Source organism: Monodon monoceros, unplaced genomic scaffold, assembly GCF_005190385.1.
Source record: "Monodon monoceros isolate NGI ecotype Baffin Bay Population unplaced genomic scaffold, NGI_Narwhal_1 Super_Scaffold_21, whole genome shotgun sequence".
Lineage (NCBI taxonomy): Eukaryota > Metazoa > Chordata > Mammalia > Artiodactyla > Monodontidae > Monodon > Monodon monoceros.
Genome location: NW_021703778.1, coordinates 141,606,429 through 141,629,073, shown reverse-complemented (window position 1 = coordinate 141,629,073; position 22,645 = coordinate 141,606,429). Strand labels below are relative to the sequence as shown.

The 22,645-nt window shown below is 41.0% G+C and overlaps 1 protein-coding gene across 3 annotated transcripts in view; it reads left to right on the top strand.

Moving 5' to 3' along the window:
* DCAF5 (DDB1 and CUL4 associated factor 5) overlaps positions 1-22,645 on the top strand; it is a 99,597-nt gene that overhangs the window by 61,683 nt on the left and 15,269 nt on the right. For all 3 annotated transcript variants that reach the window (XM_029236414.1, XM_029236415.1, XM_029236413.1), the window contains exon 7: positions 12,044-12,110. In XM_029236414.1, coding sequence (XP_029092247.1) covers positions 12,044-12,110 — 67 coding nt within the window. The remainder of the gene's footprint in view (positions 1-12,043; positions 12,111-22,645) is intronic.

Below are 22,645 nucleotides of genomic sequence, written 5' to 3'. Positions count from 1 at the left end.
GAAATGATGTTTATTTCTGCAAAGTTTTAAAAAGAAAGAAAGGGAAGGGAAGGGAGGGGAGGAGGGAGAGAAAAAAAGAAAGAAAGAGAGATAAAGGAAGAAGGAAAGAGAGGAAGGGAGGGATGGAGGGAGGGAAAAGAGAAAAGAAAAAAGAAAAGAAAAAGCTCCTTTGGCTGCCTTGTGGTTTTTTTGTTGGTGGTGGTATTTGTTTGTTTGCTGCTGCCACACGCATGCAGGATCCTCAGTTCCCCAACCAGGGATCAAACCCGTGCCCCATGCAGTGGAAGCACAGAGTCTTAACCAATGGACCGCCCCTACCTTGTATTTTAAAATAGCCCAGAGCTCTGTCCCTTGTAAAATATTCTTCTGTTCTTCTCCCAGATAGCCATATAACTTGCTCCCTCATTTCCTTCAGGGCTGTACTCAAAATGCCATATTATCAGAGAGGCCTTCTGTGACTACCCTGTATAAAATGAAACTAACCACCCCCAGCACTCCCTACATGCCCTAACCTGCTGTTTAATTTTTCTCTGTAACGCCACCACTGGACACATTACATACATATATTCTTTTTAACTTTTTTTCCCCTACTTACTCTTCACTCACATTATATATGCATAAAATTCTTTTCCTCTCCCCACCCAATAAAATGTAAGTCACATGAAGGTAGGGACAGGGTCTTTCTGATCAGTCCTTTCTCTGGGACAGTGCCCAACACTGTAGACATAGTAGACATTCAGTAAATACTTGTTTAATGAGTAAATGGATGAACTCATTTTTATTTCACTCTCTCAGCGGTATCCTAGGCAGCCGACTTTTAATGTTGGAAGGGGCCCAGCAGACAACCAAGAAATGCCATAAATGAATTCCTCAGGGCAGTTTTGTGATTCCGGTGTGTGTGAACAGTTAAACAGTCTGACTAGCCGGCAGTGCGTCGAGACCCCCTCCTTGGAAATTATCCTGAGCTGTTCCCTTGTTGTGGCTGCAAGAGGAAGAAAGGGTCAGGAGTTGCCCTTGTCTCTGAGAGGAAGCCTGTACATGGTACTCATTTTCCACCTATTTCTGGAGCTGTCATACTAAATCCAAGAGGCCTCAACTCTGTGGGAGTTTTTTTCCTTCTAAGGAAGCCTTGTGCGTCAGCTTTCTGTCTGGGAGTCCCCTTTTACCTTTTCATGGCTTTCCCTGGTGAATAGTTGAGCAAATGGGAAAGCACTGATCCTTTGCAATGAAATAGTAAAACCTCTGATAAGCCCAGCCTTGGTTCACTCTTTTTTTGTTTTTGTTTTTTTTGCGGTAGCGGTCCTCTCACTGCTGCGGCCTCTCCCGCCGCGGAGCACAGGCTCCGGACGCGCAGGCCCAGTGGCCATGGCCCACGGGCCCAGCCACTCCGCGGCATGTGGGACCCTCCTGGACCGGGGCACGAACCCGCATCCCCTGCACTGGCAGGCGGACTCCCAACCACTGTGCCATCAGGGAAGCCCCACTCTTCTTTTAATATTTATTTTTTGTTTGTTTAGTTTGGGGAAGATATTGGGGAGGGGGGTGCACAGGGTAACAGGAATTCTCTATATGAAGTTTTATAGCCTCTTTTAAACACAGAGCATGAAATGATGAGCTGTTGAATAATAAATATGTTTTATATATAAATTATTAGTACACAGTTCTTTTGTGTTCCCTCCCCCATGTGTCTTAATTTGGGTTCAAGTTTCAGGTGCAAGTAATTTATTTGGAAATGCAGTAAATATCAGAGGAGTGGGAAAGTGAAATAGGGGGAAAGAAGGATGATTTAGTGAGCCAACTACAACTGTGGGCAATTGGAGTTTGATTCTGAGGGGAAAGGGTATAGAACACACACTTCAGGGTTATTCTACCTGGGATCTAGGCAGCTGGGATATGAGTCATTGCTGGACCCTGCTCACAGGGAGTGTTCATTCCCTAGAGTACCCTGCAGCCTCCTGAGCTTTGGAGAAGCCCTTAGGCAAAGAGATATGGATACTGGCAGTTGGAGATCAGGTACACTAAGCAGTAAGGCCTGAGGGACTTGAGCAGGGTATGAAGGAGTGAGTTACCCGTGCTTCCTGTTTCTGTTAAAACAGTAGACTACATGAGCACTTTATCTTTCCTCTTTCCTTTGCCTTTTTCTACCACATCTTTACCTGTGGGTGGCACCTTGTTTCTCATAATGGCACCTAGTGATCTCGACTTCATGGCAGGGTAGCTGTGTACCTACATGTATACTTTCTACTTGGTTTAAGCTCCTTGAGAACCCAGGTATTACCTTATATATCTTTTTGTAAACACCAGAGTGCCTGGCATATAAGTGCTCGGTTCGTGTGTAATTAATGAATTTTTTCCCCTAACTATTGATAGTAGGTAGTTTTGCCAAACAGGCTGTGAGAGAAAAGCCTTTGGGCTCCTGAATTCCAACTTCCTAACTTCAAACAAGATAGTGTCATTAAACTGCAGGGAGTTACTGGATGGACCCTAAGTCAAGACAGTGAAGGTTCATCTTTTCGTTTTTTCTTCTATTTTTAAGGGGAAAATATTTAAGTATAATTGTAGTGATAAGTACATTAACATTGTTGTGTAACCATCACGAGCATCTATCTCCAAAAGTTTTTCATCTTGCACAAGTGAAACTCTGTACCCATTAAACACTAACTCCCCTCCCTCCCCTGCCCCCAGCTCTTGGTAACCACCATTCCACTTTGTCTTTATGAATTTTGACTACTCACTTACTCTAGGAACCTCATAAGTGGAATCATACAGTATTTGTCTTTTTGCAACTGGCTTATTTCACTTCGCATAAGGTTCAAGATTCATCCATGTTGTAGCTTGTGTCAGAATTTCCTTCCTTTTAAAATCTGAATACTGTTGCATCGTGTGTATGCACCACATTTTGTTTATACATTCATCTCTTGCTGGACACTTGGGTTGCTTCCCTCTTTGGCTGTTGTGAATAAAGCTGCTATGAACATTGTTACATAAATATCTCTAAGAGATCTTGCATTCAGTTCTTTTAGCTATATACCCAGAGGTGGAATTGATGAATCATATAGTGATTTTATTTTTAATTTTTTGAGGAACTATTTTCTGGTTTTTTGGATAGTAACCATCTTAATGAGTGTGAGGTGGTATCTCCTTGTGGTTTTGATATTCATTTCCCTGATGATTAGTGATGTTGAGCATCTTTTTGTGTGCTTATTGGCCATTTGTATATGGCCATTGTACATTTCTTCTTTGGAAAATGTCTGTTCAGGTACTTTGCCCAGTTTTAAAATCCTGAGGTCTTTGGTTTCTGTTGTTGAGGAAACTTTTAAATTGAAGTGTAACACGATTAGACTTTGAGTTTCCTTATTTTCAACATACTTATGTAGTGACTCGTCAAGCAACTGTGAGCCAGCAGTTTAGGGATTTTCAGCTCTGATCTGGCTTACATCATTCCTTCACAGAGTAATCATAGAATCTTAGAACTAAATGAGCCTCAGAGGGTATCTTAGTGTGTTATGGCTGCCATAACAAAATACCATGGACTGGGTGGCTTATAATTTCAGTAATTTCTTTCTCACAGTTCTGGAGGCTGGAAGTCCAAGATCAGGGTGCCAACCTGATTGGGTTCTGGTGAAAGCCGTCTTCCTGGTTGCAGCCTGCTGACTTCTCACTGTTTCCTCACATGGCAGAAGGGGCTAGGGAGCTCTGCCGGGTCTCTTTTACAAGAGTGCTAATCCCATTTATGAGGGCTCCACCCTTAAGGCCCAATCACCCCCCCAAAGGCCCCACCTCCTAATATTATCACATTGGGCATTAGGATTTGAACATGTGAATTTGGGGGGACACAAACATGTAGACCATAGCAATGAGCAACCAGATGAGGAAACTGAACCCACTTCTTTTTCCACTGTGCCCTGAGCCAAATCACCTAACCCCTGTGGATAGCACTTTCTTCATCTTTGAACATGAGTCTCTTTCCCTCCTTTCTCACGTTTTTACTAGTGTTTTGAAGACTGGTAAATTGATTTTTAATGATTACAAAGTATTTAGTAATGTATTCATTAGGCATGAGGTTGTGTATATGTTGGACTTACACTTTTTGGATATTTGCAGTGTCATTTTTAAGTCAGAAATTTACTTTTAGAATGGAAATGCATTTCTTTTATTTATTTATTTTATTTTACTTTTGGCTGTGTTAGGTCTTCGTTTCTGTGCGAGGGCTTTCTCTAGTTGTGGCAAGCGAGGGCCACAATTCATCGCACTGTGCAGGCCTCTCATTATTGCGGCATCTCTTGTTGCGGAGCACAGGCTCCAGACGTGCAGGCTCAGTAGTTGTGGCTCACGGGCCTAGTTGCTCCGCGGCATGTGGGATCTTCCCAGACCAGGGCTCGAACCCGTGCCCCCTGCATTAGCAAGCAGATTCTCAACCACTGCGCTACCAGGGAAGCCCAGAAATTTTCTTTAGAAAACTGTAGGCCTTTATTTTTCTGGGGGAATAAGCAGGTGGGACCAAAAGGTAGGAAGTAACGCTGACCTAAACTTAAAGCAAAGCACTTTTGTTAATCTTTGGAAATAAATGAACTCTCAGAATTGCTCACTGGTTGCTATTAGACAGTGCTCTTATGAGTCCTAATTAAAATAGATCTGGCTTAGTGTCCTCTCTTTCTGAGATCAGGCAGTTTGAAGCTGCCTCATAAAAGGGGATTGCTTACGTCTCTGTCATTAACTCATAGCTGGGTTGGCAATGGCTTCCTGCTCAAAGATGTAGATGACAACAGGGAAATTCAGGATGCTTGGGCTTGCATAACAGATCTCTGGGAAGCTCCTAAATTTAAAAAAATTTTTTGAGAGATTGGTTCAAGATGGCAGAGCAGAAAGACGTGCTCTCACTCCCTCTTGCGAGAACAGCAGAATCACAACTAACTGCTGAACAGTCATCGACAGGAAGACACTGAAACTCACCAAAAAAGATACCCCACATCCAAGGACAAAGGAGAAGCCACAATGAGACGGTAGGAGGGGCACAATCACAATAAAATCAAATCCCATAACTGCTGGGTGGGTGATTCACAGACTGGAGAACACTTATACCACACAAGTCCACCCACTGGAGTGAAGGTTCTGAGCCCCACGTCAGGCTTCCCAACCTGGGGATCCGGCAACAGGAGGAGGAATTCCTAGAGAATCAGACTTTGAAGGCTAGTGGGATTTGATTGCAGGACTTCGACAGGACTGGGGGAAACAGACACGCCACTCTTGGAGGGCACACACAAAGTAGTGTGCGCATCGGGATCCAGGGGAAGGAGCAATGACCCCATAGGAGACTGAACCAGACCTACCTGCTAGTGTTGGAGGGTCGCCTGCAGAGGCAGTGTATGGCTGTGTCTCACCGTGAGGACAGGGACACTGGCAGCAGAAGTTCTGGTAAGTACTCCTTGGTGTGAGCCCTCCCAGAGTCCGCCATTAGCCCCACCAAAGAGCCCGGGTAGGCTCCAGAGTTGGGTTGCCTCAGGCCAAACAACCAACAGGGAGGGAATCCAGACCCACCCATAAGCAGACAAGCGGATTAAAGTTTTACTGAGCTCTGCCAACCAGAGCAACAGCCAGCTCTACCCACCGCCAGTCCCTCCTATCAGGAAACCTGCACAAGCCTCTTAGATAGCCTCATCCACCACAGGGCAGAGAGCAGAAGCAAGAACTACAATCCTGCAGCCTGTGGAACAAAAACCACAATCACAGAAAGATAGAAAAGATAAAAAGGCAGAGGACTAGGTACCAGATGAAGGAAAAAGATAAGACCCCAGAAAAACAACTAAATGAAGTGGAGATAGGCAACCCTCCAGAAAAAGAATTCAGAATAATGACAGTGACGATGATCCAGGACCTCAGAAAAAGAATGGAGGCAAAGATTGAGAAGATGCAAGAAATGTTTAATAAAGACCTAGAAGAATTAAAGAACAAACACCTAGAAGAATTAAAGAACAAACAAACAGAGATGAACAATACAATAACTGAAATGAAAACAACACTAGAAGGAATCAATAGCAGAATAACTGAGGCAGAAGACCGGATACGTGACCTGGAAGACAGAATGGTGGAATTCACTGCTGCGAAACAGAATAAAGAAAAAAGAATGAAAAGAAATGAAGACAGCCTAAGAGACCTCTGGGACAACATTAAACGCAACAACATTCGCATTATAGGGGTCCCAGAAAGAAAAGAGAGAGAGAAAGGACCTGAGAAAATATTTGAAGAGATTATAGTCGAAAACCTCCCTAATATAGGAAAGGAAATAGCCACCTAAGTCCAGGAAGCGCAGAGAGTCCCAGGCAAGGTAACCCAAGGAGAAACATGCCGAGACACATAGTAATCAAATTGGCAAAAATTAAAGACAAAGAAAAATTATTGAAAGCAACAAGGGGGCTTCCCTGGTGGCGCAGTGGTTGAGATTCCGCCTGCCGAGTTTGTGCCCCGGTCCGGGAAGATCCCACATGCCGCAGAGCGGCTAGGCCCGTGAGCCATGGCCGCTGGGCCTGTGCATCCGGAGCCTGTGCTCCGCAACGGGAGAGGCCACAACAGTGAGAGGCCCACGTACCGCAAAAACAAAACAAAACAAAAAAAGCAACAAGGGAAAAACAGCAAATAACGTACAAGGGACCTCTCATAAGGTTAACAGCTGATTTCTCAGCAGAAACTCTACAAGCCAGAAGGGAGTGGCGTGACATACTTAAAATGGTGAAAGGGAAGAACCTACAGCCAAGATTACTCTACCCGGCAAAGATCTCATTCAGATTCGACAGAGAAATCAAAAGCTTCACAGACAAGCAAAAGCTAAGAGAATCCAGCACCACCAAAGCAGCTCTGCAACAAATGCTAGAGGAACTTCTCTAAGTGGGAAACACAAGAGAAGAAAAGGACCTAAAAAAACAACCGATAACAATTAAGAAAACGGTAATAGGAACATAATATCGATAATTACCTTAAACGTGAATGGATTAAATGCTCCAACCAAAAGACACAGGCTCACTGAATGGATACAAAAACAAGACCCATCTATATGCTGTACACAGGAGACCTGCCTCAGACCTAGGAACACATACAGACTGAAAGTGAGGAGATGGAAAAAGATATTCCATGCAAATGGAAATCAAAAGAAAGCTGGAGTAGCAATACTCATATCAGGTAAAACAGACTTTAAAATAAAGCCTTCCTTGTTACAAGAGACAAGGAAGGACACTACATAATGATCAAGGGATTAATCCAAGAAGAAGATATGACAATTATAAATCTATATGCACCCAACATAGGAGCACCTCAATACATAAGGCAACTGCTAACAGCTTTAAAAGAGGAAATCAACAATAACACAATAATAGTGGGGGACTTTAACACCTTACTTAAACCAATGGACAGATCGTGCAAACAGAAAATTAATAAGGAAACACAAGCATTAAATGACACAGTAGACGAGATAGATTTAATTGATATTTATAGGACATTCCATCCATAAACAGCAGATTACACTTCTTCTCAAGCACGCACGGAACATCCTCCAGGATAGATCACATCTTGGGTCACAAATCAAGCCTCAGTAAATTTAACAAAATTGAAATCATATCAAGCATCTGTTCTGACCACAATGCTATGAGATTAGAAGTCAGTTACAGGGAAAAATAACGTAAAAAACACAAACACATGGAGGCTAAACAACACGTTACTAAATAACCAAGAGATCACTGAAGAAATCAAAGAGGAAATCAAAAAATACCTAGAGACAAATGACAATGAAAACAAGACGATCCAAAAACCTATGGGATGCAGCAAAAGCAGTTCTAAGAGGGAAGTTTATAGCAATACAATCCTACCTCAAGAAACCAGAAAAGTCTCAAATAATCTAACCTTACACCTAAAGGAACTAGAGAAAGAAGAACAAACAAAACCCAAAGTTAGCAGAAGGAAAGAAATCATAAAGGTCAGAGCAGAAATAAATGAAATAAAAACAAAGAAAACAGTAGCAAAGATCAATAAAACTAAAAGCTGTTTCTCTGAGAAGATAAACAAAATTGATAAACCATTAGCCAGGCTCATCGAGAAAAAGAGGGAGAGTACTCAAATCAATAACATTAGAAATGAAAAAGGAGAAGTTACAACAGACACCACAGAAATACAAAACATCCTAAGAGACTACTACAAGCAACTCTGTGCCAATAAAATGGACAACCTGGAAGAAATGGACAAATTCTTGGAATGCTATATCCTTCCAAGACTGAACCAGGAAGAAATAGAAAATATGAACAGACCAATCACAAGTAATGAAATTGAAACAGTGATTTAAAATCTTCCAACAAACAGAAGTCCAGGACCAGATGGCTTCACAGGTGAATTCTATCAAACATTTAGAGAAGAGCTAACACCCATCCTTCTCAAACTCTTCCAAAACATTGCAGAGGAAGGAACACTCCCAAACTCATTCTATGAGGCCACCATCACCCTGATACCAAAACCAGACAAAGTTACTACAAAAAAAGGCAACTACAGACCAAGATCACTGATGAATATAGATGCAAAAATCCTCAACAAAATACTAGGAAACAGAATCCAACAACACATTAAAAGGATCATATACGATGATCAAGTGGGATTTATCCCAGGGATACAAGGATTCTTCAGTATAAGCAAATCAATCGATGTGATACACCATATTAACAAATTGAAGAAGAAAAACTATATGATCATCTCAATAGATGCAGAAAAAGTGTTTGACAAAGTTCAGCACCCATTTGTGATAAAAACTCTCCAGAATGTGGGCATAGAGGGAACCTACCTCAACATAATAAAAGCCATATATGACAAACCTACAGAAAACATCATTCTCAATGGTGAAAAACTGAAAGCAATTCCTCTAAGATCAGGAACAAGACAAGGATGTCCACTCTCGCCACTGTTATTCAACATAGTTTTGGAAGTCCTAGCCGCGGCAATCAGAGAAGAAAAAGAAATAAAAGGAATACAAATTGGAAAAGAAGAAGTAAACCTGTCACTGTTGGCAGATGACATGATACTATACACAGAGAATCCTAGAGATGCCACCAGAAAACTACTAGAGCTAATCAATGAATTTGGTAAAGTAGCAGGATACAAAATTAATGCACAGAAATCTCTTGCATTCCTATACACGAATGGTGAAGAATCTGAAAGAGAAATTAAGGAAACACTCCCATTTACCATTGCACCAAAAAGAATAAAATACCTAGGAATAAACCTACCTAGGGAGACAAAAGACCTGTATGCAGAAAACTATAAGACACTGATGAAAGAAATTAAAGATGATACAAACAGATGGGGAGATATACCATGTTCCTGGATTGGAAGAATCAATATTGTGAAAATGACTATACTATCCATAACAATCTACAGATTCAATGCAATCCCTGTCAAATTACCAATGGCATTTTTTACAGAACTAGAACAAAAAATCTTAAAATTTGTATGGAGACACAAAAGACCCCGAATGGGCAAAGCAGTCTTGAGGGAAAACAACGGAGCTGGAGGAATCAGACTCCCTGACTTCGGACTATACTACAAAGCTACTGTAATCAAGACAATATGGTACTAGCACAAAAACAGAAATACGGATCAATGGAACCGGATAGAAAGCCCAGAGATAAACCCACGCACCTGTGATCAACTAATCTATCACAGAGGAGGCAAGGATATACACTGGAGAAAAGACAGTCTCTTCAGTAAGTGGTGCTGGGAAAACTGGACAGCTACATGTAAAAGAATGAAATTAGAACACTCCCTAACACCGTACACAAAAATAAACTCAAAATGGATTAGAGACCTAAATGTAAGACTGGACACTATAAAACTCTTAGAGGAAAACATAGGATGAACACTCTTTGACATAAATCACAGCCAGATCTTTTTTTGATCCACCTCCTAGAGTAATGGAAATAAAAACAAAAATAAACAAATGGGACGTAATGAAATTTAAAAGCTTTTGCACAGCGAAGGAGACTACAAACAAGACGAAGACTACCTTCAGAATGGGAGAAAATACTTGCAAAAGAATCAATAGACAAAAGGTTAATCTCCAAAATATATAAACAGCTCATGCAGCTCAATATTAAAAAAACAGACCACCCAATCGAAAAATGGGCAGAAGACAGACCTAAATAGACATTTCTCCAAAGAAGACATACAGATGGCCAAGAAGCACATGAAAAGCTGCTCAACATCACTAATCATTAGAGAAATGCAAATCAAAACTACAATGAGGTATCACCTCACACCAGTTTGAATGGGCATCATCAGAAATGCTACAAACAACAAATGCTGGAGAGGGTGTGGAGAAAAGGGAGCTGTCTTCCACTGTTGGTGGGAATGTATATTGTTACAGCAACTATGGAGAACAGTATGGAGGTTCCTTAAAAAACTAAAAATAGAAGTACCATATGACCGAGCAATGCCACTACTGGGCATATTCCCAGAGAAACTGATAATTCAAAAAGACACATGCACCCTGATGTTCACTGCAGCACTATTTACAGTAGCCAGGTCATGGAAGCAACCTAAATGCCCCTTGACAGAGGAATGGATAAAGAAGTTGTCGTACATATATACAGTGGAATATTACTCAGCCATAAAAAGGAAGGAGATTGGGTCATTTGTAGAGACGTGGATGGATCTAGGGACTGTCATACAGAGTGAAGTAAGGTAGAAAGTGAAAAACCAATATCATATTTTAACACATATATGTGGAACCTAGAAAAATGGTACAGTTGAATGGTTTGCAGGGCAGAAATTGAGACACAGATGTAGAGAACAAACGTATGGACACCAAGGGGGGAAAGTGGCGGGCTGGGGGGAGGGGCGTGGTGTGATGAATTGGGAGACTGGGATTGACATATATATGCTAATATGTATAAAATGGATAATAGGAACCTGCTGTACAAAAAAATAAAATAAAATTCAAAAATTTTTTTTTGAAAAATTGTAAAATATACATAACATGGAACTTACCACTAAAACCATTTTAAAGTGTACAGCTTCGTGGCATTAAGTACATTCACATTGTTGTGTAACTATCACAAGTGTCCATCTCCAGAACTTTTTCATCTTCCCAAAGTGAAACTCTGTACTCGTTGAAGAGTAGCTGCCCATTTCTCCCTTACCCCCAGTCCTTGGCAACTACCATTCTGCTTTCTGTCTCTATGAATTTGACTACTCTTGGTTCCTCATGTAAGTTGAATCATACAACGTTTGTCTTGTTGTATATGGCTTATTTCACTTAGCATAATGTCTTCAAGTTTTACCCATGTTGTAGCATGTGTCTGAATTTCCTTTTTAAGGCTAAGTAGTATTCCATTGTATGGGATATATACCACATTTTGTTTATGTGTTCATCCATTGATGGACATTTAGTTTGTTTGGCTGTTGTGAGCCTTCTGCTCTGAACATTGGTGTACAGATATCTCTAGTCTCTGCTTTCAATTCTTTGACATATACCTAGGAGTAGAATTTCTGGGTTATATGGTAGTTCTATGTTTAACTTTTTGAAGAATCTCTATACTGTGTTCCACAGTTTGTGCACCATTATATAGTCCCACCAGCAATGCACAGTGGGTACCAACTTCTCCACCTCCTCACCAACACTTGTTTTCTGTTTGTTTGCTTTTGGTAATCGCCATCCTAATGGGTGTGACGTGGTACCTCATTGTGGTTTTCATTTTCATTGCCATAATGATCAGTGATGTTAAACATCTTTTCACATTATTGGCCATTTGTATATTTTCTTTGGAGAAATGTCTGTTCAAGTCCTTTGCCCATTTTTGCCCGTTTTTAAATCAGGTTGGTTGGTTGTTGCCAAGTTTTAACCAATTAGCCTTTTGATTTGCAAATACTTTTAAGAGAGTGTTTGCTCTGTGGTGCCTTATGAATATATGTTCATTTATCTTGTTTATTTTTAAAAACCTTTTTCTGTATAGATAGATAGGTAGATAATCAATCAATACATAAGTAATAAATAGATTTTTTTTTGTCCCAACAGTATATCCTGTCAGGCTCTGATGACTTCAACCTGTACATGTGGAGAATTCCTGCAGATCCAGAAGCAGGTGAGTGTATCCCGAGTGTGAACCTGCTGCTAATGTTGGCTCTATTGACCTCCTGCGTGCTGTGCCCTGAAAGGGCAGATCTTTAGCAGTAGAGGAAGATATTTCTCTTTTAATACAAAAAATTTTTCGGAAAGTGACCAAAGTAAATTTTAAAATAAAAATTAGGAGCCAAATTTAGCTATAACCTTCATGCATACCCTTATCTGACATAATCATGCTCAGATTTTTTTCCTCCTAAGAACTTTTCTTTAGACTTCATAGATCTCCTTTATGTCCATTTTCCTCTCTCCTGTTTCACACTTGGAGTATTATTATCTTGCTTTTTACATGCTTTTCCTTTATTATTCATGTGCACATTCCTGCTTATGACTCTACAAACAGCTGGTAGGGCCTCTGCCTTTCTTTTAGCCTCCCTGGTGATGTTAGGTAAAGGGAAACTTTCTTTGGTGATGGACAGATAGATATACTCCCTGGAGTTTGGCTAACCCCAGACATGAGAGAAATTAGGAAGAAATATTTCTGCTTTTGCTCTAGATGTATTCTGAAAAAGAGCCTGCTACTTTCCATAAATTTGGATCTAGGCCATCTGAGCTTTCAGGCAGTGCGGACCATTCTTCATTCTTTTTTTTTTTTTGCGATACGTGGGCCTCTCACTGTTGTGGCCTCTCCCGTCGTGGAGCACAGGCTCCAGACGCGCAGGCTCAGTGGCCATGGCTCACGGGCCCAGCCGCTCCGCGGCATGTGGGATCTTCCCAGACCGGGGCACAAACCTGTGTCCCCTGCATCGGCAGGCGGACTCTCAACCACTGCGCCACCAGGGAAGCCCTCTTCATTCTTGATAATAGTGTCCTCACGTGCTCAGATGAGTGTTACACTGGTTGCTTCCTACTGGTAGAAAAATGTCTATTTTTTGTTCTCAGGACAGCTCAGTACAGCCATCTGCTCCAGGTGATACATGGCATCAAACTGGAAAATGGCCATCAGGAAAGTAATAGAGGACTGTGCTGATTATATTACACAAGATGTGTCTAGTGCTCAGAGTTTAGGAAAGTTGTTGGCTTGCCTATTGCTGAATTAACAATATTGTTACCTAACATCTGCCTTTCAAAACTTGTTGAGGCTTACTTTTGGAAACTGTCCTGTTGCTGTGGTCTGGTTACTAAACAAGTTACAAAAGACCTTTTTCCCCTTCTGGAATTTGGAAAGCATGAGTGAAGCATCTTACCTTTGAAGCACTACCAGATGGGACAGCAACAGTCTATCTGAACAAAAAGTGATGTTCCAGCACTAGAGATAGTTCTGTATTAAGTCTCCCACCCCTGTAAGTCCTAGATTGATTAGCTGAGAAATAATCTATGGGCTTAATTGTATCTTTTACCTGATCTTGAAAAGCTTTTCATTATTAAGTCAGTGTGGCTTTTAAAACAGAAAGTGGATCATCCCCTCCCCCAGGACTGTCCTCTGGAATCTTTTTCATGTTTGTATTAAGAGAAGGGGAAAGAATTAGCAGTAGTATTGTAGATTTTTTCACCTCCTGCTGATTTCTGTACTGACTTAGGGTACAGGCCACTGTTAGGCTGTCTTTATATGTAGATGGGTGTGCAATCTCTGGGTTGGCAGGGACCCTCATAGCTGATTTAGGATTCCAGTATCAAAACTGGGAAATGGGTGCCTGGACCTTCCAAGGATTGTATAGGCACAGCTGGTTTAAAGGAATCCATTTCTAGATTCTCAAATTCCATGTGTATTGTCCTTTCCCACCTCCCCTTTTCCCTTTGTCCTTCCCCCACTTTACAGAAAAACAAACAAATAAGCAGACAAACAAAAAACACCAGAAAATTGGAAGTACTCCAGAAATTTCTGGCCACTTGAACCTTGGCATGGTGCACTGCCCTTAAGGTGTAAAAACCTCTAAGATGCCAAAAAAGCTGAAGTATCCTTTAATCATAGGGCTATAACCCAACCCTCCACCATCTTCTACCTTATCTTCTTAGGCACTTACAATAAATTGCTCCTTTTTATAATAATTGGTTTTTATAAAACATTAAAAGTATATCTGTTTTGATCAATTGTGTTCCAGTAAGTATTGTAATGGTAACTCAAATCCAATACAGAAATGTTAACACTTAGAGCCTTACAGTCACAGTAAATAAAGAAAATTTTAAGTTTGTAATTATATTTTTATTGGTGAAACTATGATAGATTTTCATTAAAATATATTAGGTTGAAATTTGGGGGGAGGTAGGTAAAGTAGAAATATTATTTCAAGGAGGAAAAGGGAATGATATAAAATTTCTATTAAAAAATAAATTGTTAGACGTCAGATTCCACATAGGATGCAGTAGGTAGCTCCTATTGCAATAAGTACAAAAATCAAATTACAAAAGCCATATTTTTAAAGATGTCAGAGAGCTGTGGTTACAAAGTCTGTGAGGAGAACTGAAGTTCAGAAGAAGGAAGAGCCCTTCCTAACTGAGCAGAAGGTGCTGGCCATGTTCTTTCCTGAGGGCATCTATGTACAGGCTGTAGTTTGGGCTGCCATGGACAGACTCTACCAGGGTCAAAAGAAATCAGAGTTTTCGATGGCCACATGTGTTGATAGGATAGACTGGATTCTAGAGGAACCCCAAACACATGACCAGTCTTCCCTATAGGACATTTGCTGGGTGCTGGGGTTGCCCTGGGAGCTAGGGGGCTAGGCTGGAAAGCAGAATGAAATGCCCACAGTATACAGTGCTTAGGAGACCAAGTTCCCCTAGTGGGAAGGTCCTGCTCCACAGGGCATTTTGAACCTACTTGGGAAAGGATGATAAAGAGGTAAGATTAAAACCTCCAAAGAACAGAATGTTCAGAGCAGAGAACAGAGGTTTGACAGGCTCTCCATCAAAAGTCCAAAAGGACTACACTTGAGGATGGAGCTGGGCCAGAAAGGCCGAGTGTAATATCCTACAGTCTCCTGGTACGTAAGTAGGACACGAACTTCCATTAGTGGAAGAGATCTGCAACAAGCACGCCACAGGTCTTGCCTTTGAGACATTTGAAACCAGAAGTAGACTTGGGACTTCCCTGGTGGTCCAGTGGTTGAGAATCTGCCTTCCAATGCAGGGGACGCGGGTTCAGCCCCTGGTCAGGGAACTAAGATCCCACATGCCGTGGGGCAACTAAGCCCACACGCCACAATTAAAGAGCCACCGTGCCACAACTAGAGAGAAGCCCTCACGCCACAACGAAAGATCCTGCATGCCGCAACGAAGATCGCACATGCCACAGCTAAGAACAGATGCAGCCAAATAAATATTTTTAAAAAAAGAAGAAGTAGACTTATTCAACCCAGTGCTGACCTGGTTCCTTCTGATTGGATTGAGGGTGATCAGCCCCTTCTTTTCTCAAGAGTGGAATGGGTAAATGCATATGGAGGAAACAGCTTTCATCTCTCTGTTAGTTTGCTAGGGCTGCCATAACAAAATCCCACAGACTGTAAACATCAGAACCATGTTTTCTCACAGTTCTGGAGGCTAGATGTTCAAAATCAAGGTTCTGAGAAGTTCAATTTCTCCTGAGGCCTCTCTCCTTTGGCTTGCAGATGACTGCCTCCTCATTGTGTTCTCACATGGCCTTTTCTCTGTGTACATACATCGCTGGTGTCCCTTCCTCTTCTTATGAGGACGTCAGTCTTATTGGATTAGAATCCTTCCCTTATGACTTTGTTTAACCTTAATTATCTCCTTAAAGCCCCTCTCTCCAAATAGTCACATTGGGAGTTGGGGCTTCAACATACGAATTTGCAAGAGACACAGTTCAGTCCATAGCAGTCTCCATGGTTCTTTATCCTCAATGTCCAGCATACAATAAAAAAATTGTGAGACATGAAAATGTGGTCAGTAATCAAAAGAAGCCAACCCACAATATTATCTAAATATTGAAGTCAAACAGTCAGGAACTTGAAATGTTGTAAATGTGATAAAGAAAATAGAAATGATGGATGGACAAAATGGATAAAAAGATGGAGAATTTCAACAGAGAATTGGAATCTACCTAGAAAAAAAAAATCATGTAGAACTGAAAAATATGTCTAAAACTAAGAATTTTTTGGATTTGTTTAACCTTGAGAGGACAGGCTTGGTGAAGAGAAGACAGGTCAATAAAAGACATTCAAACTGAAGGATGATAAGAATGGAGAATGGAAAAAGCAAAGCAGAGAGTGTAAGAGACAAGTGGGACACAGGTGATCTAACATATGAAATTGGAATCCCAGAAGGATAAGAGAGAGAAAGTGAAGCAGAGCAATATATGAAGAGATAATGACTGAAAGTTTCCAGAACAAATGAAATATGCCAATTCTCAGATTCAAGAAACTCAGTAACCACAAGCGGAATAAATAAATACAACACACCTAGGCATATCATGTCAGACTATTGAAAATGAAAGATAATGAGAAAAAGCCCAAAAGCAGTCTGAGAAAATGGACAAATTACCTGTAAATAAGCAACAATAAGATTGATGGTCAAATTATGGAAGCCAGAATATAGTAGAATGATATCCCTAAAGTGCTTAAAGAATTAAAACCTGCCAACCTAGAATTCTAGGGAACCTAAAATCCAGGGAGAATATCTTTCAAAATTATAGGTAAAATAGAAGACATTTTAGAAAAAAGAAATTATAGAATTTTAATATAATCACTTAGCAGCCCTCAGTGAATTAATGCCTCTAAACATTGAGCATCTACAGCTGTTCACATCACAAAAAGAAAGGCAACTAGACATTAAGAGTCTCCTGATGAAGAAACACGATGGTGCCTAAGGTCTTGCAAAATAAAATAACCCTGAATCTAATCAGACCTCAGGATCCAGCTTTCAATTTGCAGGTAGCACAGAGGACAGAGGAGTGTTCTGTACTACGTTGTGAGGATATAGGTCAAATTATCTGTGTTCTTCAACAAGTATTTACATTTTGATGAGAAAAGGAAGGATGGACAGGAGGAAATCTATTGTATAAGAAACCCAAAAGATATATTAAAACAAAAAACAGGCAAAACTAAAGTATTTAGAAGGGAATTCCCTGGCAGTCCAGTGGTTAGGACTCCGAGTTTTCACTGCCGAAGGCCCAGGTTCGATCCCTGGTCGGGGAACTAAGATCCCACAAGCTGCACGGTGTGACCCAAGAATAAATAAATAAAGTATTTAGGAATGCATACTTGGATGAATAAAATTATTTTAAAAAGCAGGGAAGCGATTAATGTACAAGTCAGGATAATGATTTCTTTAGGGGAGGGAAGGGGTTGTAATAGGAATGAAGCATATAGAGGCCTCTGAATGGCCAGGAAAAATTCCATTTCTTGAGACCTGGGTTATACAGGTGTTCACCTTAAAAAACTTCATTAAGCTATACTTTTTTTTTTTTTTTTCGGTACGCGGGCCTTTCACTGCCACGGCCTCTCCTGCCGCGGAGCACAGGCTCCAGACGTGCAGGCCCAGCGGCCGTGGCCCACGGGCCCAGCCGCTCCACGGCATGCGGGACCCTCCCAGACTGGGGCACAAACCCGCATCCCCCGCATCGTCAGGCGGACTCCCAACCACTGCACCACCAGGGAAGCCCCTAAGCTATACTTTTTATGCTGTTTTCTGTATCCTTTTTATACTCCTTGATGAAAAAAGAAAAAGAAAAAAATTAGTGAATAAACATTGGACAAAGAATAAATCACAAAAGAAATAAAATTTTCTTAAATGAATAAAAATGAAAACATGATATCCCAGCAGAAGCATTCACATGCTGCATGTATTTAGCCCAGATCAGTGGTCTGTAGAATTTTCTGTTCACATACATATCCCCCCAATAATTTTTTTTTGAGTTATAACTTACATATATTAAAGTACACTTTTATTTAGGAATAACTTAAACCCTCTGCTAGGTTGCCCCCCATGATAGGGTGCTTGTTGCCCCAGGGCAACTCCAGTGATTAGAAAGTTCTTATATGTAGGCTCTCTATTTTTAAATGTTGGCAATTCATAGTTTTTAAAAACATTTAGAAAGGTTCAGCAAGCCAAACATAACATAAAAGGGCTAAATGTGGCCTTGAGTTCTAGCTTTGAATGCTTAGATAATGAAAAATCTGTCAGGAAATTCCTCATCTAATCTACTGCCATTTTGACTTAAACAAATCTGGAAAAGGCTGAGCTCGCTGTCTCTGTTCATGCCAGTTGAAAGTAAGATACTGAGGCAGGCTATGGGAGGAAGCTGGCTTGTTGTTATATGCCTTAATGGCATAATCAGATGACACGCAATCTGCATTTATTGAATACCTGCTGTGTGCTTCTCAGTGTGAGCCACAAGCAAGAGCATCTTTTTCTTCTCCATTCTCCTGTTCAGAAAGACTGACAATCACTGGAGAAATTTTTTTGCTACACAAACTCCAAAGAGATGAAGTTTATTTATTATATAAACAACACAGAATTAGCCAGTTGGCTAAGTAATTCACATAGGGCTTCCTCAATCATTTCAAGATGTAAGAACTAATACCCACTGTAAAACTTCCTACCTGGAGGATTAGGCTCAATTTTTTTAACTGATGTCAAATAATTACTCATTTCTCAAAACCTCTTTAAAAATCAGAGGAAGGAACTGGGGATTTTGCTGTAGCAAAGAAGCAGCCCATCAGAATATATTTTACACCTACGAAGTACGTAGGAAGAGCATCTGTTTCTATGTGATAATTCTGAAGATAAAATAAGCAGGCTGGCCGTTATCTATAGAGCCAGTATGGTGTATGGGAAGGAGCGTTAGGCTTAAGATCATACCTGGATTCAAGTCTGCAGTACTTCCAGTAACCAAATGATTGAGTGATTCTAGGCAGGTTATATAACAGCAGTTGTCTGAGTCTCAGTTTCTTCTGTAAAATTGCTACCTCCACCCCCCGCCCTACCACCTCATATTGTGGATGACTTAACAGCCTTGGAGGCTTTCTGAAAACTAGGTGCTTTCAAATGTAAGACATTGTTACTGCTGTGTGTAAGATCAATGCCCATAGATCCATAATTTCCAGAGCATTGCTGCCTAGTAACCTAGGTAATAGACGTAATGGGTTTACATTTGGTAGATGTTGGTGTCTCTGGAAAATATTCATACGGCCTTCTCCTTCCCTTTTCCCTAATTCTTGTTGGAAAGGACTTTAGGGTTTTCACTGATAGAATTGCTTCCCCTGAGATATGCCTCTACACTAAGACCTTACTATTTATGGAAAGAAGCGTAATGTAATAGAGTTGGTAGGCCTGGGTTTAAATTCCTGATGCATTCGTCTCTTAGTTGGAGGCTTTGGAAAAATTGTTTAATCTTGCCAAACTTTCTTCATCTGTAAAATAAGAATATTAATGCAAACAATAACAACAGTAGTAATAATATCTGCTTTCTTAGGGATATTGTGAGGGTGCTCAGTAGCTACTAAATGTTGCTATTCCTCATTTTAAAAGCTTTCTCCCTTTTAACTTTCCTCTGAAAAACTCCTTAGAGACCAAGCCATGGTGCTCATCTGGGGCCCTCCTGAATGGTCAGTTGAGTTTTTCTTGCATGAAGGCTGCTCTTGACTCATCAGTAGTTTAAGAGGGGGGAAGTTATACGACAGTTTTTTCCCTGAATAGAGGGGAAAACATGCAGCTTCACTGCCAGGTCACTGCAGCCACCCCCCACTGACAGTAGGCTGTTGAAGTCGGCTGGAAACAGCTGTAAATGTATTTCCTTGGGCCTGCATACGTGTGCCTACTCTGTCTCTCCTCCTTTTTCTAGACATGCATTTACTCTCAGTGAGTTAGGCCTGGGCATCTGCTTTTTCCTCCCATGTAATAGGAAGAACAGCTGTTTTTAATTGGCCACAAGTAGTTGGTTGCAAACACATGTGAAGTACAGATGAAAGAAGAACTTAGTGTAATTGACTTTTTTTGTACAATTAAGCATTGCTGTCTGTGGAGCTCTTTGAGCTTTACTGACAGCACTGGCTGTCCCATCTGGCTTTTCTTAACTCTTAAGTGGTTACAGGATCCCCAGGAGGCAGCCACTGCTCTCTCTGTATTGTCAGTACCCTGATTGTATTTCTCTTTATGGTTTGAAACTTGGAGCCCTGGGAGTGTTCACTAGGGCCTTTTGGAATTACTAAGAGGTTGTTTGGACAACTCTTTTAGATATGTGAGGAAAAGAAAGAGTCCCTTGCCCCTCATGGCTCCTCATTAACTCTACCAGTGGAGTCAGGAATGAAATAGATTAATTGCCTGGACAGGTACTTACCAAACCTCCTTTTGGTAGATAACAGCTTTAGCCTTCTGCTTCAAGCCTTGTTCCAGAGGAAATAATGAGATTTACTTTAATTTGTTCACTTACTGAGTATCCTTAGATAAAACATTATGCAAATCCTATGGGTGATTGAAAAATGAATACTTTCTTGCCTTCCAAGAACTTCCAATCTAAGAGGGATGAGAAAAGGGTATGTGTGTATGTGCACACTAAATTTAAAAATGGATTCCAAAGCCTATAAAAAAAGATAATTAAGGAGGGCTTGAAGAGATTCGGGGGATCAGTGAAGTTTTCATGGAATTAGCATTTCAGAGGACTGTGAAGGATAAGTAGGATCTTAGCTACTTTATTTCTCTGCTCTTAACTATAGTCAAAACACAATAAAAGAAACACACAAAATTGACAGCAGGAAGATGGAGAAAGACACTTGGGTAATCCGCATGTTGGATGGTGAAGCCCACTAATGGAGATTGGGTTCTTTCCTGCATGCTTATATTCCACAGTCTAATACACTCACACCTTTTCATTCATTCATCAGATACTTGTTGAAAATTTACCATGTACTAGGTAGAGACTGTTCTAGAGGCTTAGGATACAGCAGAAGAACAAAAGAGCCCTGCCATCATGGAGCTTACATTCTAGCAGGGGAAAAAGACAATTAACAATAGATACAGTAAATTATATAGTATGTTTAAAAGGTTAGAAGCGCTTTGGAAAAAGAAAAAATAGAGCAGAATAAGGGGGATAGGAAGTGGTATGGGAACAGAGTCAGGGAAATGTAATTTTAGATAGGATATTCAGTATAGTCCTCACTGAGAAGGTCACATTTGAACAAAACCTCAAATTTGGTGAGAGAGCCTTGCAGAAATCTGGGATAAGTGCATTTCAGGTAGAACCAGTATGAAGGTTTTGAAGTGAGAATGTGCCTGAGGGGAGAATAGTAGGGCTTAGTCATAGAGATAAATGGGGTATAGGGGTGTCCAATCATGTAGGCTTTTATTGTGAGTGATGTGGGGAGCCATTAGAGAATTTTGAGCAGAGGATTGACATGATCTGACTTATTTTAACAGCATCACTCTGACTACTGAGTTGAGGGTAGATAGTGGGAGTGGGGCTGCCAAGGGTAGAAATGAGGAGAACTAGTAGGATTCTCTCACACAGGTGAGCTGTGGTGGTGGCTTGAACCAAGGTAATAGGGGTTGAAGTCTAGATATATTTTGAAAGTAAAGCCAAAAAAGGGGGAGGGGGTACTTCCCTGGTGGTCCAGTGGCTAAGACTCCACACTCCCAATGCAAGGGGCCCGGGTTCGATCCCTGGTCGGGGAACTAGATGCCACATGCATGCCGCAACTAAGAAACCCGCATGCCGCAGCGAAGTTCCCACGTGCCGCAGCTAAAACCTGTCACAGCCTAAATAAATAAATATTTTTTTTTAAAAGTAAAGCTATCAGGATTTCCTAATAGATTAGATTGGGGGAGAAAGGGAGAGCAGGTAGAGTTTAATATCTCTCTTAAACTACCAGGTAGAGTTGTTGAATAAACACTTTGGATGTTAGAGGTATGGAGGTCTGGAGTTCAGGAAAGACCTGGACTAGAGATAAAAATTTTTTTGATACCATATAGGTAAGTATCTAAAGCCACAGACTGGATGAGGACACCAGTGACTGAGATCAGCAGTGAGTGAAGTATAGGTAGTTTAAGAGAAGAGGACCAAAAACTGAGCCCTAAGGCATTCTTATGTTAAGAAGGCAGGGAGGGGACTTCCCTGGTGGTCCAGTGGTTGAGACTCTGCACTTCCACTGCAGGGGACATGGGTTCGATCCCTGGTCGGGGTACTAAGATCCTGCATGCTGCGCTGAGTAGCCCCCCAAAAAAAAGCCAGGGAGAAGAGCCAAAAAGGGAAATCAACAAGGAGTCACCAGTGAGGTAGCAGGAAAACCAAAAGAGGGTGATCCTAGGAGGGCAGTGAAAAAAGTGTGCCAAAGGGGAGGCAGTTCTATTGAATCTTGCTAATAAGTCAAATAAGACGAGTTAGGATGGGAACTGAATTAACCATTGGATTCTTTGGTGAATATCACCAAGCCCAAGTCTTATTGCTTAGGGAAGGACTAGGTAATTACAGAGATTTGAAGTCCATTGCATCATGGCAATAACCATTGTTACCTGATTTTTTGACTTCTTTTCCTGCAAAGTAGTACCACTCCTTTATGTCCTTGCTTCCCATCTTGCCCTATCAGTGTGTTCTGCAGGCTTTTGTTT